Source organism: Aulonocara stuartgranti, assembly GCF_965226115.1.
Source record: "Aulonocara stuartgranti genome assembly, chromosome: 4".
NCBI classification, from domain to species: domain Eukaryota; kingdom Metazoa; phylum Chordata; class Actinopteri; order Cichliformes; family Cichlidae; genus Aulonocara; species Aulonocara stuartgranti.
In genome coordinates, this window is record NC_138942.1 from 2,273,252 (window position 1) to 2,289,966 (window position 16,715).

Here is a 16,715-nt window from a genome sequence, read left to right on the forward strand (position 1 = left end):
GTCGGGCTATTGTAGGAAGGAAAAATATATGTCAATGCTTTTGCATTCTTTCAGAAATGTAGCTGGGTAATTATGTCATTGGCATCGGTGAGCCACTGTCAATATGTGACATATTGAAATCACGTTTGAATTTGCGCTTGTTTTTTTGCTTTCACTTTGCAATCGCGCGAACTGTGTATAGAGAGCGACAGCACTGATCTGTGAGTGATGATAATTTGCGCACCAATTCCTCTGACATCGTCTTATTAATTGTTAGCTTACTATGCAAACATGACAAGTGAAATCTCCCGCAGCTTAAACATGTGAGAGGTTGATCGCGCAGAGAATCGCTGAGTGAGTGTGTGTGTAAAAGCAGCAGGATTTATATTTGACTACGATGACCTGGATGACTGAGAACCTTCACAGACAGATATATATTTTAGTTCTGCTGAGCCAAATAAGACAGGTCAGGGTGAAGAAGTGACAGCCAAAGAAAAGCTTACCACAAAACGGAGAAGTTATGACAAATCAGACTATAAGGCAAAAAGAAAGTGCAGCTTTATGGTTTCATGGACAAAATTATTTCTGTGGCTGCAATATGACGAGCTAAATAACCAGGGCTGCACATAAGTGGTCCGCAGGTGCGCATTCGCTGTCAAAATAAAAAACACGCACAAGGGTTAGGGTTAAATTTAAAAACTGTACTTTTGAGTTAAAATATATATTTATAATTTTAATAAATGACAAATTAAAAAGGCATGAACATTTTTTTGTATCGAAAAAATATCGAACCGTGACACCAAAGTATCGAACCGAACCGTGAATTTTGTGTATCGTTGCACCCCTAATATTTATTTATTTATTTATTTATTTATTTATTTATTTATTTTTTGCATTTACTGGATATTTATTGTTTTTCCTTCAAATTACACATTTGTTTTCCACTGCAGTTCAATAGTTTGAGTACTTAGCGTTGTGGCCCAGACATGAGGTAGACGAGGAACAGCCCGATCATCATCCTGCTCCTGAGAGCTCCAAAATATGTTTCTTTAAATCAGATTAATTACGACTGCAGGATATGCCATTAGCAGTATTTGTGTTACAATTTTGTTAGAATTACACAACACTCCTGAAAATGAATGAACGATTTAGAAACACCATTCAGCGTTATTACCTCAAATATATAGATATGTATGTAACAAGTGCAGATAATGAACTGCTGGGATAAATTTTCATGTTCAGTGCAAGTTTAAAGGAATTCTTCATTTTTATACCAAAGTTTAGCTCCGACGCCTGGTGCCACCATCACATTAGAGCAGGAGTAAAGTGAACATAAATAATAAAGACATGGAGCTGGAAATCAGAAGAAAGATCTTCTTTACAGAATAAAAAATTATTAATCGGTTTTATTCATCACTCGAGCACATGGGCATTAGTTCGAATAAAAGACAACTTAAATTTGGTGGGAAAGTAAAACTGTTTGCAAAAAAGCAGCTACCTGTGCACAGGTACGTAGTTGTTCATGTTATTCATCTGCAAGTCGTCTGGCAAACATCTTGTCAAGTCTGGGGTACGTATATAATCATAAACAAGTGTACAGTACACACTATGGGTCAGAATTCATGATAAAAATGCTGCGCCTCAAAAATGATATGGCACGCATTACACAACTAGCTTAATTTTCTTGGTAGTGGTACACTAAAGTTACCCTTAGCTTACAGTAAACCTGCCCAAACGTCACCACTGAGCTCTAGATAACCGATTGAGGCAGAATCAAGTCAAAGATTAGCAGGCACAGCTTTAAGCCTGTAAAGTCTTAGAGTCAAAGCTTGTTCACATTCATTTGTGTCCATCACATCATGTCGATCAAGTCAAACTCTCTACAGGAAGAGCTGGAGACAAACGGTGAGGCTGAGGAGATGGAAGAAGACAAAGATGAAGGAATGAGCAGGATGACCCCCGCTGCTTTGTGATACGGGGCGTGAGGTAGTTGTGGTGGTGTTAGAGGCTGGAGACAAGAGGGTCCCCAGCGTCTTCGTCAGAAAGGCATCAAAGGTGCTCACTCTGGTGAAGGTCATGACTGAGCTTCGTCTCCTCCTGGCAGAGGAGCTTGGAGCTGTTAACACGACCGCCTGGAACCAAGAGCCGCTCTGCTTACACATCAGCGGGCCGCCAGAATCACCCTGAACATACGGAAAGGGTCAGTTATTATTATAATCTATAATATTCTACGTATGATGGTTAAAATGCCTTAATCGTAACCATTGAGTATAGGTTGCAATGGAAATATTAAGCCGTCTACACATAATTCACTGTGAGTTTTTGTTTCTCCCGCACGCTGTGAATGTATCATTAATATTATCAGTTGGTGGTTGTAGCTGAGATTCAGAGGTTTCTGTGGATACATACATGCCAATATTTATATAAAGAAACTTGACTGCACAGAGGTTTAAACTGCAGCTAAGCCCCTTTGCGCTTGGCCTCAAGACATATTACATTATTTATCGTGTTTCACAATATAGCCAAAAAATATCACAATATTATATTTTCCTTGTATTGCCCTAGTCAGAGCATTTCAGGATTCATTTTGTTTTGAAGGTGCTCTTCAAATCTGACCACTCAGCTTCCATATTGAAATGGGCACCTAATTTATGTATTTTCTAAACTATAGGTCATCGGGACATAAAATCTACATGTACACAGTCATCAGTCAGAGCTGCTAAAAACACTTTAAAATCTTCCAGCTAAAGGTTTAAACAATTTTAAAGAGTTTTATTCAGTTTCTGAACATTTGGAGAAATCAGAGAACTTTGTTTAAAGCTTTGCTTCTGAAAAGCAGCTAAATCCAAGATCCAGAATAAACAACATGTCAGCAGACAGTGTTATAAGAAGAAGAATCCAGTCATTTACCTGCTGCAGTGCAAACACGTCTGTACAGATGCTCTCACTCGATGATGAGTTCCCACAGTTTACCACCGAGGTCTGAAACTGCTGCATAACTTCCTCAGCTAACATCATGAAAGATAAGAAAATCCTGATGTTTGACTAAAGAAACTGTAAGTGCAGTGGTCCACATGTGTAATCTGAGAGATGGACTGGTGCAGAGTCTGGGCAGAACTCTGTCAGCCTTCATGTTGCTGACTCACCTCCTCCTCTTCCAGGACTCCAACCGGCCGCCCAGCACGCCAAGCCCTCGGCGAAGGTTCTCCCGTTGTCCAAGCAGATGGGCTGGATGTAGTCGGTCAGGGTGGGCTGGGCAGATAGACGGAGGATGGCTATGTTGGTCCCGGTCGTGTTGCTCAGAGTGATATTTGTCACATTCAGCGTCACCTCAAAGGGGTTGGATCCATTTAGCTTCAGACGCCCCAACACGACAGTCCACTCGGACGCTACAGGGGAGCTGTGGGAGGAACGAAGCACACAAACATAAACTTCATCAGCTTCAAACAAAATCTACACCTTTACACTCAACTTCATGGGACCCAAGTTTTACAGATTTGAACTCGTTATGTCAACCTGTAATGGCTGTGTTAAACCTCCCCACCTTTCTTCAAGCATAATTTGCAAACACAAGCTGGGGAGAAGATGAGCCATATAGAAGGGAGCATTCCTGACATCAGTGTCATCCATGCAGAACTGACATTAAGTCAGCATGAAATACTGACTTAAAGAAATGTAACTGAGGAGTGGGGCTGGAAGTGCAATACAAAGGTGCTTGCTGATTCGTAGTAACTGTGTATAGACTAGTGCTTAATGCATACTTTTGCTCTATTTTGGGCCTAAAACGTAGCCTATGCATGTGGCCCGCATCTATCGTTCATACTCATGTATGGTGGGTCTGAGTTGTTTGGTAATGTTGCTGCTGAAATACTAGCTCTTGATGGAGTTTGTTGATTCTCTTCCTGTAGATGTTGAAAGGGCACTGGGAAGAAAAAGTAACCAGAAATGCATAGGAGAAAACAAAGGTAGCAAACGAGCCAATCACAGTCATTCCAGTCTGAGTGAAAGCATAATCATATTTCTATGGAGGTGTACATCAGGTTATGCTGTAAAATATGATATACCTACAGACTACATTTAACACAGAAGTATAAGTGGTTCTTAGAGCAGGACATCATAAAACACTACCTGTATAATACACTATACCTGGCTAATTTTTCAGGAGACAGACACTATCTCTACTTTCCTTTTTGCTAAAGCATATAGTTAGTGCTGGACCAGGTGATCCTGAATCCTCCCTTAGTTATGCTGCAATAGACATAGGCTGCCGGGGGATTCCCATGATGCATTGAGTTTTTACTTTCCAGTCACCTTTCTCACTTACTATGTATTAACAGACCTCTCTGCATTGAATCATATCTGTTATTAACCTCTGTCTCTCTTCCACAGCATGTCTTCATCCTGTCTTCCTTCTCTCACCCCAACCAATCACAGCAGATGGCCCCGCCCCTCCCTGAGCCTGGTTCTGCTGGAGGTTTCTTCCTGTTAAAAGGCAGTTTTTTCTTCCCAGTGTCATCAAAGTGCTTGCTCATAGGGGGTCATATGATTGTTGGGTTTTTCTCTGTATGATATATACATATTATATATGTACAATATAAAGCGCCTTGAGGCGACTTTTGTTGTGATTTGGCGCTATATAAATAAAATTGAATTGAATTGAATTAATTTATACCATGGATTACTCCAGTGGTTCCCACACTTTTTGTACTAGGCCCCCGTGTGTTTTACAAGAAAACGGTTAAAAAAATACAAGTGAACTGCAATAAATTACAGGTAGTAATAAAATAAACTACTAACTCTTTTACGCTATGTCCACACCTACATGGGTATTTTTGAAAATGCAGCTGTTTCATCCACACTCAAAGTGTCATGGCATTTTGAGTTTCTTATGTTTTGGTTTGATTTTGTATTATGGGTTATTCTTTATCTCTGTCTTGTTGATTATTATTATTTATAGTCTGTGGTTCTTGTGCCCTCGTGTTTAGTATTGCTTTAGTCTTGTGTTTAGTCTGCGTCTTTGTGAACTGTTTCCTGTATTGTTTACATGAGATGAATTACAGAATGGCAGATAGAGACAAAATACTGTTAATCTGACTATCTTTTTTAAGTTTTACACGCTTACATACACACACACAGTTACTGTCCCTATATTTAGAAAGGCAGAGGCGTCACGGTGTGATTATTTTACGTGCAGTTGTTTTTTCCTGTGTAATAATGTTCAACGTCTTGATGCATCTCAATCATCCAGGAAAGTAAGTCTCCAAAAGTTGATTCTGTTCATCTGGACTTAGCGTTTTGTGGGAGAAATGTTTCGTCATCATCCAAGTGACTTCTTCAGTCTCAGCTGACTGCAGGTTTCCCCAAATCTTATAAACAGTACATTTGCATCATAAGTATGCAAATTCTCTCAAAGACCGCTAAGGCCGGAAGTGTGAGGCTTGTGAAATGGGACGGTCTAGCCTCTGTTGCGCTGCCCAGGTTGCCTAGCAACCATGATACTAACAGCTGGAAACGTGTCATACAGCTGTGTTTGACAGAAATGAAGGAGAAAATCTTTTGTTCATTTGTTTGTTTCTACATGAGCTTTGATCATTCTCTGTAGGATTAAGCTCAGCTATTGAACGGCGTATATTTTAAAGTAAAGGCTTTAAAACCAAGTTAGTACAAACGTCACTAATGTCACATGACTTTGCCGACATGTGGCCAACAGTAGTGTTCAATGTTCTTCGTTATTAAACATTTGCACATAAATAAGTGACATAATATTCAGCACTTAGTTTACAAAGTTACTCTTTGGGCGCCCCTCATCCGCCGTTTTTTTTTCAGCAAAATTATCCACACCCACCGCTGCGCTATGCATTCTGGGATACGCTGGGCTACGAAGTCTACACCGCCACAGCCTTAAAATTCAGGGAAATGAAGGACGCATTTGAGGGCCGCATTTCGAGCAGCCTTTGAATTGGGACAGCCTTTGTCGCGTCGCTGTGACGTAATCGGCCTTAAAATGCGGCCTTTAAGGCTGCAGACCCTGAATTGGGATACAGCCTATGTGTGTGTGTGTGGTTGTGCTCCGGGCTACAGGCACGTCAGGCTGTTCCTTCAGTGGGCTGGCTTCAGCCATTATGCAAATGTTTATAAGATTTGGGGAAACCTGCAGTCAGCTGAGACTGAAGAAGTCACTTGGATGAGTGACGAAACGTTTCTCCCACAAAGCGCTACGTCCAGATGAACAGAATTAACTTTTGGAGAATAATGTTCAACATTGCAATCAATACATTTTTCAAAAAATGCCTCTCTGTGCAAAATGGTTTCAAAACATAAACAACTGTGGGATACTGTTTGTCCGTGATTTGAACCGGGGGAACAAATCGTGGCAGGATCAGCCTGATGTTATTTGTATCCCACTGTAACTTTACTGTATAAAGAGCTAACATCTCCAAAATGTCAGGAGTAGTTAGTCGTTACAAGAAGTGTTTGTGAACTAAAAATCAAAAATGTGGGATCCTGTTTGTCTGTGATTTGAAGAGCCCAACATGTGCTCCCGACGAAGGAAAAACAATTCTGCAGGGGAGACCTACCGTGGCACTTGTGCAGGTGAAGCCAAAGAAAAAATATGCTTCAGCAGATTTTCTAGTCTTTGGCTTAGAATGAAGTTGGTTTGGAAACATATTCAGCGATGCTTCATCTCCTGCTTTGCGTTTGTGTGGGCGCCCCGTCCAAAACCTGTCCATTATGCTAGCAGTGTCCAAGCGTTCTTTTTTTTCCTTTTCATACCGCACCCCCCTGCAATGGCTCTGCACCCCCCTATTCCCCCCCCCCCCCCCCCCTTAGGGAGTGGGCCCCACAGTTTGGGAAGCTCTGGATTAGTCTATGCCAGGTAAAAAGTGTCACATTTAACGTGAAGCTGGATTTAAGTAAAAAGTGTTTAAAGTCTCCTCCGCCCCCTCGTAGGGTTTCCCATGGCAAATTGGTCCTGAGTGAGGGACCAGACAAAGAGCGATTCATAAGACCCTTATGAGGAAAACATCCAGGGAACAGTTTACCCTGCCCTGGAGCCAGGCCCCGGGAGGTTGCCCGAGGGCGAGCGTCTGGTGACTGGGCCTTAGTCCATGGGGCGCGGTTGGGCACAGCCCAAAAAAGGGACATTGGCGCATCTTCCTGCAGACCCACCACCCACAGGAGGCACCGTCAGGGTTGGGTGCAATGTGTGCCGGGCGCCGGCCAGGAGCAAAGGCCCTGGCGGTCCGATCCGCGGCTACCAAGACTGGCAATTGGGACATGGAATGTCTCCTCTCTGGTGGGGAAGAAGCCTGAGCTAGTGCGTGAGATTGAGAGGTACCAGATAGATATAGTCAGGCTCACCTCAATGCATGTCCTGGGCTCTGAAACCAGTCTCCTGGAGAGGGGCTGGACTCTGAACCTGAGCGGTGTTTTGTTATTGGACTTAACGAACACCATGTTCGAACATAAGAGTGTCCATAAGTGCACGTGGCACCAGGACACATCTGGTGGTAACCCCTGAACCAAATGGAGGACACCTGAGGTGAGGGGAGCCACCAAACTGAAGGCTTGGTTAGCCTGTGGAACTCTGGAGGCAGCTGATAGGTACCGACAGGCCAAGCAGAATGCGGCGCGGACAGTGGCAGAAGCAAAAACTCGGGTGTGGGAGGAGTTCGGAGAGGCCATGGAAAAAGATTTTTGGACTGCCTCGAAGAGATACTGGCAAACTGTCAAGCGACTCAGAAAGGGAAAGCGGTATTCTACCTGCACTGCGTATAGTGCAGGTGGAGTGCTGCTGACTTCGACTGAGAAAATCGTCAGGCGGTGGAAGGAATACTTCAAGGACCTCCTCAATCCCACTGGCACGTCTTCCGTGGCGGAAGCAGAGTCTGGGGACAAAGGGGATGACCCGCCAATCTCTGGGGGCGAGGTCACTGAGGCAGTTAACTTCTTGGTGGCAGAGCCCCTGGGGTGGACGAGGTCCGCCCCGAGTTCCTGAAGGCTCTGGATGTTGTAGGGCTGTCTTGGTTGAAACGTCTCAATGTTGCGTGGATATCAGTGGCAGTACCCCTTGACTGACACCCACTGGGGTGGTGGTCTCCATCTTTAAAAAAGGGGAACGGAGGGTGTGTTCCAACTCCAGGGGAATCATACTCCTCATCCTCCCTGGGAAAGTCTATGCCAGGGTGCTGGAGAGAAGAGTTCATCCATTAGTCGAACCTCAGCTACAGGAGGAACAATGCGGTTTTTGTCCTAGTTGTGGAACACTGGACCAGCTCTTTATCCTCTCGGCGCATGGGAGTTTGCCAAACCAGTCTACATGTGTTTTGTGGACTTGGAGAAGGCATTCGACCGTGTCCCTCGGGGTGTCCTGTGGGGAGTGCTCTGGGAGTATGGTGTGTCTGGCCCTTTGCTACGGGCCATTTGATCCCTATACGACCGTTGCAAGAGCTTGGTCTGCATAGCCGGCAATAAGTCTGACTCATTCCTGGTGGGTGATGGGCTCCGTCAGGGCTGCCCTTTGTCACCAGTTCTGTTCATAATTTTTATGGACATCATCAGTTGTATCATAATCTAACCCATTGGTTCCCAAACCTTTTTGCTGGGCCCCACTTTGTTTTACGAGAAAACTGTTCGCGGCCCCCCACCACCTAAACATTATTATTTGTATCCCACTGTAACTTTACTGTATAAAGAGCTAACATGTCAGGAGTAGTCAGCAGTAGTAGTCTGGAACCAGAGTCAGGTTCCAGACTCTGGTTAGATCAGAGTCTTCAACCCCAGTGGCAACTCACCTTGAGAAACAGTTGGCGTTGCTCAGCACAGAGTCCAAGGCCACCAGAGTCCCACCACACACATGACTTCCATTCTTCTGCAGGCTCGCCATCCACGGCCATGAGCCAGCTGTCGCCATTGAGGTTCCTCCCAAAATGCCAGAATTCTTCGGAGCTTGTCCACAGAATATCGCTAAAGAGAAAAACCAGAGGCACACACAAAGAAATGTTAAAATCTTTAACTATCATTTCAGGTCAGCAAGTTTAGACTTTATGAAAGCACACAAGTTCATCCTAGGATGGTTTTAGAGGTAAAGAAGCTACTTGGGTGTGAGGTGAAACACTTTTAAAAAAACAAAACATTTTTATTTAATGTTAAAAAATAGCATCTATCACTGGAGAAAATGTGATTTTTGCCTGTGTATACTATCAGTTAAAGTTCTTAGAAAAAATGAATCCCAGTAGTTGGAGACTGACGGTGTTGGAGAGTAATGGAATATATGTACCGGCGTTACATATTTAAAATAAAAAATATGAGTAACTGTATTCCGTTACAGTTACCATTTAAAAAGGTGGTACTAAGGATACAGTTACATTGTTGAAATAAATGGATTACACAGCGGTCTTCTCCTGTTTCATATGTTAGGCTATGCCCTCTTTATTTTTGGTAATTCCACACCAGTGGAAACCTAAACAAAACACGCATTAAGAGGCTCTAATGCCTGGGTCTCAATCTCACGGCCCATGTCACCCCTACTTTACCTTTACTTTTAAGTATTATTCAAAAAAAGCTACGAGCCCAACATGAACCCGACGTATTAGCCAGAGGTCCCTTTACTACGGTTCAGAGCCGTGGACCATATTATCATACTAGTTTTCTACACGAGATCGCTGCAAAAAGTGCAGCCTTACCTATTGTCCACCATGCTGTTACTCGTTTTATATTAAGATTTAAACATCTAGTTGGTGTTGGTGTGGTGAGTAACCTTCAGTAATAGTAATAAATCTCACAGCAATAGTACACTCATGTAGTTGACATGAGTGTACTATTGCTCTCTCTGCTAGGACTAAGCACTTCACTCTGTTTCAGTTTCAGTTGAAACTGCTTACAGAGCAGAAGTGCAACCGTTAGTGAGAGACTGCTAGCTACTAGCTTAGCATAAACAGGAGGAAAGAGTTGATTGTGGGCTTTAACAAAGGCTGACATCCCACATCGGAGGGTCAGCAGGACAAAATTCCCAGGCATCTACATCAATGAAGGGCTTTCCTGGACTCTGAAACCCACACACCTGGCCGAGAAGGGGCTCAGCACAGCAAGCACTTCCTCAGGAGGTTGAAGTAAGTGAGGAACTCTTCCTCATCCTTGCTGCCTTAGGAGGAATCACTTCCTTAGAAGGCTTTTACCGAAGCACTACTCAGAGCATCCTGATGAGCTGCATCGCACCCTGGTATAGTGGCATGACTGACAATAAGACTGCAACGCAGGGTGATGGCTGAGAGGATCGTCTCAGATGCAAAAACAAGGGCTTCTCCACTGTGAAGGCCCCCTCGCTTCCTTCGTTCATCAGGTTCTTAAATCAAAAAGGCCTCTTTGTGTTTTCTGGTTTTTATTTATTACATTGTCTGTGAAAAATTTCATTTCAATCCAGTGTCTTATAATATGACTGTTATATGACAAAGGAAACTTGTAAACTGAAGTAAACACAACTCGGTATCAGCTGGTTGGAATCAAATAAAATAGTGATCAGTACATTTCTGATTTTAGGTGTGGTGGTTGTTGTAGGATTTGTGGGTTTTGTATTGGTATCCGTGGTGGTAGCTACAAAGGTGATGGTTTTAGGGTTGGTGCTTAACATACGTTTGCTGGTGGTGGTTGGAGGGGTGGTGGTAGTAGGGGTGGTGGTTGGCACTGGTCCTGTGCAGGAGACACTGAGGTCGCTGTTGGTCCCAGTGGACGTGAACGTCATGAAGCCCGGCTGGTTGGAGGAGATCTTGCTGTTGATCCAGGTCTGGTACTGGGATACTCTGGCGTAGACTCCTGGAAAATTAGGCAAGGCGCAACCTTCCCCAAAACTGACGACTCCCGCCTGAATCCAGCGACCGCTCTGCTTGCTCACCATTGGACCTCCTGAATCCCCCTTTGAGAGCAGAAACATTTACTGTTAGCTGAGGAGAAGAAACTGTAGAAGGTGAAAATGTGCCAAACACAGGTAACAACAATCACCTGACAGGAGTCCTTTCCTCCTGCACTTAACCCGGCACAGATCATGTTGTCAGTGATTCTTCCCACTCCATAGTTACAGTTACACTTCCTGTTTCCCACAACAGGAACCTCCACCTCCATCAGGTTTTGTGGAGAAGGAAGGGGCACTGAAAGGACCCCCCAAAAAAGTCAGGTCAAAGAAACGTGATTGATTAAATGCACTCAAAGGATGGCTCTACCAAACTTAAAAACAAAGTGCAGTCATGTGTGCAAACAAAGACAGTGAGACATGTTTATCTGCTGTGGGTTCTCCTGTGCTGTTCCACTGGCTGACAGTTGGTGGCAGTAAAACACAAAGAAATGTGAAAAAGTGTCACAGTCCCAGGGTTCTTTACCGTAAAGGTTTATTATTAAAGTTTTTGTGGTTTACTGTATTTCTGTTTGTTAATATTATTTGTTTAGTTTGGAGTGTTTCTCTTTGTGTGTTGTGTGTATGTCTGATTCATTGTTAGCTACATCCTGGTGTATTTTGATAATGGTTTTTCTCTGAGACAGAAGTTTTACTTCCTTTGAATCGTTTTCTTGATTACTTTTAGATGTTCTCCCAGTTGTTTCCTCCCCCCATTTGTAGCCTCAGATCTCCTTTTTGTTGCATCATCACTCATGGTTGTGTGTTTCCTTGTTCCATATATCATTGTCATAATGTGTATGATAATGATATATATAACTTTTGCATTTGTTAAATTTTAATTCTCTGTGTTTCTTTCTTTTTTAATGCGTCTCCACAGACCTGGACCTTACATAAGAATTTTATTGCTCAATTTATTTCTAAAATGGTACATTATACTCATCATTACTTAAAAAACGATCAGGTGTCTTTATGACCCACCTCCACTTCCTATACTGCCCCAACCGGTGACCCAGCTGTTAACACCGCTGTAGAAGATGCTGTCTGAACCTGCCAGGCAAACGGGAGAAATGTAGCTGCTGAAATTCACCGGTGAGGAGAGCTGCAGGAGGCAGACGTCATTGTTGAAAGTTTGAGAGTTGTAGTTTGGATGGTTGATGATCTGTGTTACTGTCCGAGACACTGCATTGGGGTTAGATCCCTGTAGACTCTGAAGGCCCAGATTCACAGTCAGACCGGTTGGAGTACTGCTGAGATCATCAGGAGCGACACGAACAGTGCACAGTTGTTACAATTGTTATAGACGAGAAAACATATATAAAGTTTGACTTCACAGCGTCTTTAAATCATGTTTAGAGTGCAGCTTCAGCCTCATCACTCACGTTTGAAAGCAGTGAGCAGCAGTCAGCACCCACTGACTGTTAATGAGGGATCCTCCACAGAAGTGGGACCCAGATCTTTGCAGACTGACCTGCCAGGGCCAGCTGCCAACAGGGGCCACCTGTCCTCCTACAATCCTGGTGTTCAGAGACGCCTTACCACAAACTGAAGACCGACATTAAAACACAGAGTGAGCATTACTGTAGGAGCTGTAAACTCTCAGCACTACAAACTGCTGAGTGAGGACACAGTGATCCTGGAGTCTACAGTTCACTCACAAACTAATATTCATATGAAACTAAAGATTTATTACACAAAGAGGCTTTTTCTTACCATCCAGCTGTGACTCAGACTCTGAAACACAGAAACAAACCATTTTAAAGCAAATAATCTCCATTCATTGTTCTGTGATTAGTTCACTGTCTGTAATAGTAGTGGGAAAGTCTGGTTTGCTAGAAGCAAGAGTGTTAAAAATTAAGCCAAGACTTGCAGTCCCTCTAACATCTACCAGAGTGTGCAATAGTGTTCATATACATAGAAGTGTGTGTCTGTGTGTGTGAGAGACTCAGAGGGAGGAGGGGTTTACTGTGTGACTCAGTAAGATGAAAACACTGACGAGCTGTTGATGATGGTCTCTCACACAGAGAAATACAGGACACACACTGTGTGTTGTACAACTAATCCTTCATGCTTGACCCCAACAGAGTCCTCGCCCTCCATAGTTACTCCATCGTTAATTAGAAAATGGTTTTCTGAGATATTTACTGAGACAGCCTGTTCTGCTTCTGGAGATTCACCTTCCTCATCAATGTTTTGCAATCATAGCGAGATGTGGCGCCATCTCAGGACGCGACCAACTTCCTGCTTATCGTCACGAAGGAAACCTGTCATCACACCTCAGATCATTTGCATTTATCTACAAAAATTCAGAGTTCAAACATCTTTTCAAAACATCTCCTCGGCCTTAATTAATCTCACAAATAGATCATCAGTAACAATCAGCCACAAGAACCTTTACTCCACCACTTCACTAAAAAATGTCAGATTTATGCTAAAAGCTCTACAAACCCGTCAGCTTTGTTTGCACAGCATTGCAGCATGTTGTTCCATTGTTGTGCTCTCTCATCTTTAGTCTGTTTGTCCTCTGTCATTCTGCTTTTTTTCCATCTCCTTCCCCACCCTGCCAAACCGCCGAGGTAGGTGACTGCCGCACCCTGACCCTGGTCCTCTTAGTTTTTAACTTTACCGGCGTTTTAAAGACCCTACAGTGATTGTTATGGTCTTTACTTTGCAGTTCAAAGTGCCGTAAGGTTACTGTTGTTATTTGGTGTTCTATCAATACACCAAATCAATTTCTAAGTCTGAGTTTAATCTCTTCAACACTTCAATCTGTTAAAATCTTACTACAATTATTATACCTGATGGAGTGACTTCTTCCATTCATGTGTAATAAAAGCATCTTAAGATGACGTCAGGGTGTGAAACTGACAAATTTACTTCCTTTAGTCCACAGGTGTCGAACTCCAGGCCTCGAGGGCCGGTGTCCTGGAGGTTTTAGATGTGTCCTTGATCCAACACAGCTGATTTAAATGGCTAAATGACCTCCTCAACATGTCTTGAAGTTCTCCAGAGGCCTGGTAATGACCTAATCATGTGATTCAGGTGTGTTGACCCAGGGTGAGATCTGAAACCTGCAGGACACCGGGCCTCGAGGCCTGGAGTTCGAGACCCCTGCTTTAGTCTCATGTCTTTGCCTGCAGTTCACATTGAAACTAGTTTATTATTGTTGCATCATCTCCAGAAGCATGGAGTTTAATTTGTGAGAGTATCTTCTAAACCACAAAGTTGAGAATACTTTCAAAGAAAAATCTTTACTCCAATAAGAAAAGACGTCATGTGACTGCAAGCTCTCTTCTAACTCCATTATCACATCCCAAAACACCCAATATGTACATGTGCTGTAATCAAATCATTCATGTGAATAATAAGCTGTACAGATCAGAATCTCATGTTATGAGAGGCTGTAATGGCTGTCGTGTAATTAATATCCTTAGTATCCCTATTGTTTAATTATATTGTTTTATGTACTTTAATCATGAAGGTTTGTACAGCAAGACCACTTTTAACTCACAAACTAAGTGGTAAATGGTAAATGGCCTGCATTTGTATAGCGCTTTTCTAGTCTCTAAGGACCCCAAAGCGCTTCACACTACATTCAGTCATTCACACACACATTCACACACTGGTGATGGCAGCTACATTGTAGCCACAGCTGCCCTGGGGCGCACTGACAGAGGCGAGGCTGCCGGACACAGGCACCACCGGGCCCTCTGACCACCACCAGTAGGCAAACATGGGGTTAGTATCTTGCCCAAGGATATTTGACATGCAGCCCGGAGGCAGCCTGGGATCGAACCACCGACCTTCTGATTAGTGGCTGACCTGCTCTGCCACCTGAGCTACAGACACCCAAGTGCTCACCCAGACTGAAAACAGGAAGTGTAGAGCTGTACAAGTATGTTAATAACTACAGGAAGCCAGATAGAAAAGAAGAACTTTGCCATATAAGCAATGTTTGTATCGAAACTGTGATGTGTAAAGTGCCAAAATAACACCTATATGAGACACAGTTTATGATTCTAATGTTAGAGATCCTGCAACTGTCTGGGCTGTGCAGGGGTCTCTCTCTTCCAGATGATTGAATAAAAAGAAATATAAATGTTTTAACACACTATGAGTCGGTTTTCTCTGTTCTGTCATGGGGACAAAAGAATCGGGGTTAATACTGTACAGCACAAAGGCATCACAGTTCACTAGAACCACAACTAAGGCTGAAAAAATTTATTTCGCAGAACAAACAATAAAACTGAAAAATCTTCGAGTCCAAACACTTGGTTGACATCTACAGGTGACACTGAGCAAAGTATTTGTGCTGCAATACCAGCTCTGAACTTAATATTACCGCTGATTAATATCACCCATGTCACTGCAATTTTAAAAACTAACTGTGATATGAAACAAAAAAACATTAACATAAAATAAAGGTTAAAAAGTGATTAAAAGTTCAAATAAAATAAAGCAGCTCTAATAACTGTGATACAGACGCTGATTGATGGAGAGCAGTTCAGCCTCTCAGCTGCTTCCAAACCAAACAGATCGTCACATTAATCTGTGTTTAAGCTTTCATCACCAAGATAAAGATGAAGCTAAAGCACAACACCAGTCCTCCTTTTCCTGTCGTGTTACTTCCTGCAGTGTCACTTTAAAGTGAAGCGCTGTGCTCCTGAGTGTTTTCACCCTCTGAGTCGTACCTGATGCAGGTGTGTGCAGAGAGCTCTTACCTTGGGTCAGGAGCATCAGCCCAGCAGCCAAACACATCACTTTGTAGAAAGCCATCGCTGTAAGATCCAAACATCCAGACCTGCTGAAGCTTAAATAACCTTCCTCTCTCCTCCTCCTCTCTGTCTGCATTAAGCACACCTCTCTCTGACACGCCCAACACCTCACTGCAGCTCACCTGATCTCCCTCACAACAAACACGCTGTAACAGGAATTTCAGCTTTCAGGCATCAGTCTTGAACTTGTTTATTAATGATTTACTTTTTTTTAGATTAATTATCCATTGCACATGAGGAAACCAAAGCCCTGCTACAGACTGAAATATTTTTCCTTTACCTGAGGAGATACCTCAGATATCATTCATTTGCAGTTTCATCAGAGAAAAATATCCCCTCAGCAGGATTTCATTTACAAAAGTCTGCAGGGAAAGTACGTCCAATTATAGGAAATCTTTCTTTTAAAAATAGGCTGAAGGTGCCTTTAGTCAACATCACAAACGTCACAAAAGAGTATTTTACTACATGACATATAATCTCTTTCATTGGCTGGTTTTCACCTCATTGGAAATTGTCTTCGTGGAAAGTTGGCCACCAAGAACCAATCTTAAAAGGAAACTAGAAGTAAAGGCTGCGGTATGCCAAAATACACAATAAGTGGCAACAGATCTGGTGATGACTCATCACTCAATCATGTATGTACAGAGGTCAGGAGAAAGGTACAACAGTGAGTGTTTATATCCAGAATTCAAAATCCTGCTCCTAACATACAAGGTCTTAAATAATCAGGCCCCATCTTATCTTAGTGACCTTGTAGTACCATATCACCCTATTAGAGCACTTCGCTCTCGCTCTGCAGGCCTACTTGTTGTTCCTAGAGTATTTAAAAGTAGAATGGGAGGCAGAGCCTTCAGTTTTCAAACTGGCTGGTGTCATGGCAGAGTGTATGTCAACCAGATGTGGGCCAGGTCTGGCAATGATGGCACTGTTTATGTTCCTATTTAGTTAGAAGACCCAAATGCCATGTTGCAATACTGTACTGCTATGGTAGCCAATGTTTCAAATGCAGGTTTGACAGGTTTGTGAGTGTACACTTTATCCAAAACCTAGTGAGGGTTTACTCATCTTTGCCATTG

The 16,715-nt window shown here is 43.0% G+C and overlaps 1 protein-coding gene across 4 annotated transcripts; it reads right to left on the bottom strand.

Moving 5' to 3' along the window:
• Positions 1-1,367: 1,367 nt before the first annotated feature.
• Positions 1,368-15,691, bottom strand: LOC309705862 (transmembrane protease serine 9-like). 4 transcript variants are annotated; one of them, XM_082531910.1, is made up of 10 exons: positions 15,586-15,691; positions 12,578-12,598; positions 12,247-12,409; positions 11,846-12,111; positions 10,978-11,123; positions 10,612-10,891; positions 8,775-8,946; positions 3,126-3,379; positions 2,890-2,987; positions 1,368-2,162 (listed from the first exon to the last, which is right to left on the bottom strand). In XM_082531910.1, exons 1-10 carry the CDS (start codon positions 15,638-15,640, stop codon positions 1,860-1,862), a joined length of 1,758 nt encoding a protein of 585 aa, XP_082388036.1. In that variant the 5' UTR covers positions 15,641-15,691; the 3' UTR covers positions 1,368-1,859. The 4 variants fall into 4 exon arrangements, with proteins under 4 accessions (XP_082388036.1, XP_082388035.1, XP_082388038.1 ...); XM_082531909.1 differs by having other exon boundaries at positions 11,846-12,114; XM_082531912.1 differs by lacking the exon at positions 15,586-15,691 and adding an exon at positions 13,663-15,579 and having other exon boundaries at positions 11,846-12,114.
• Positions 15,692-16,715: the final 1,024 nt, after the last annotated feature.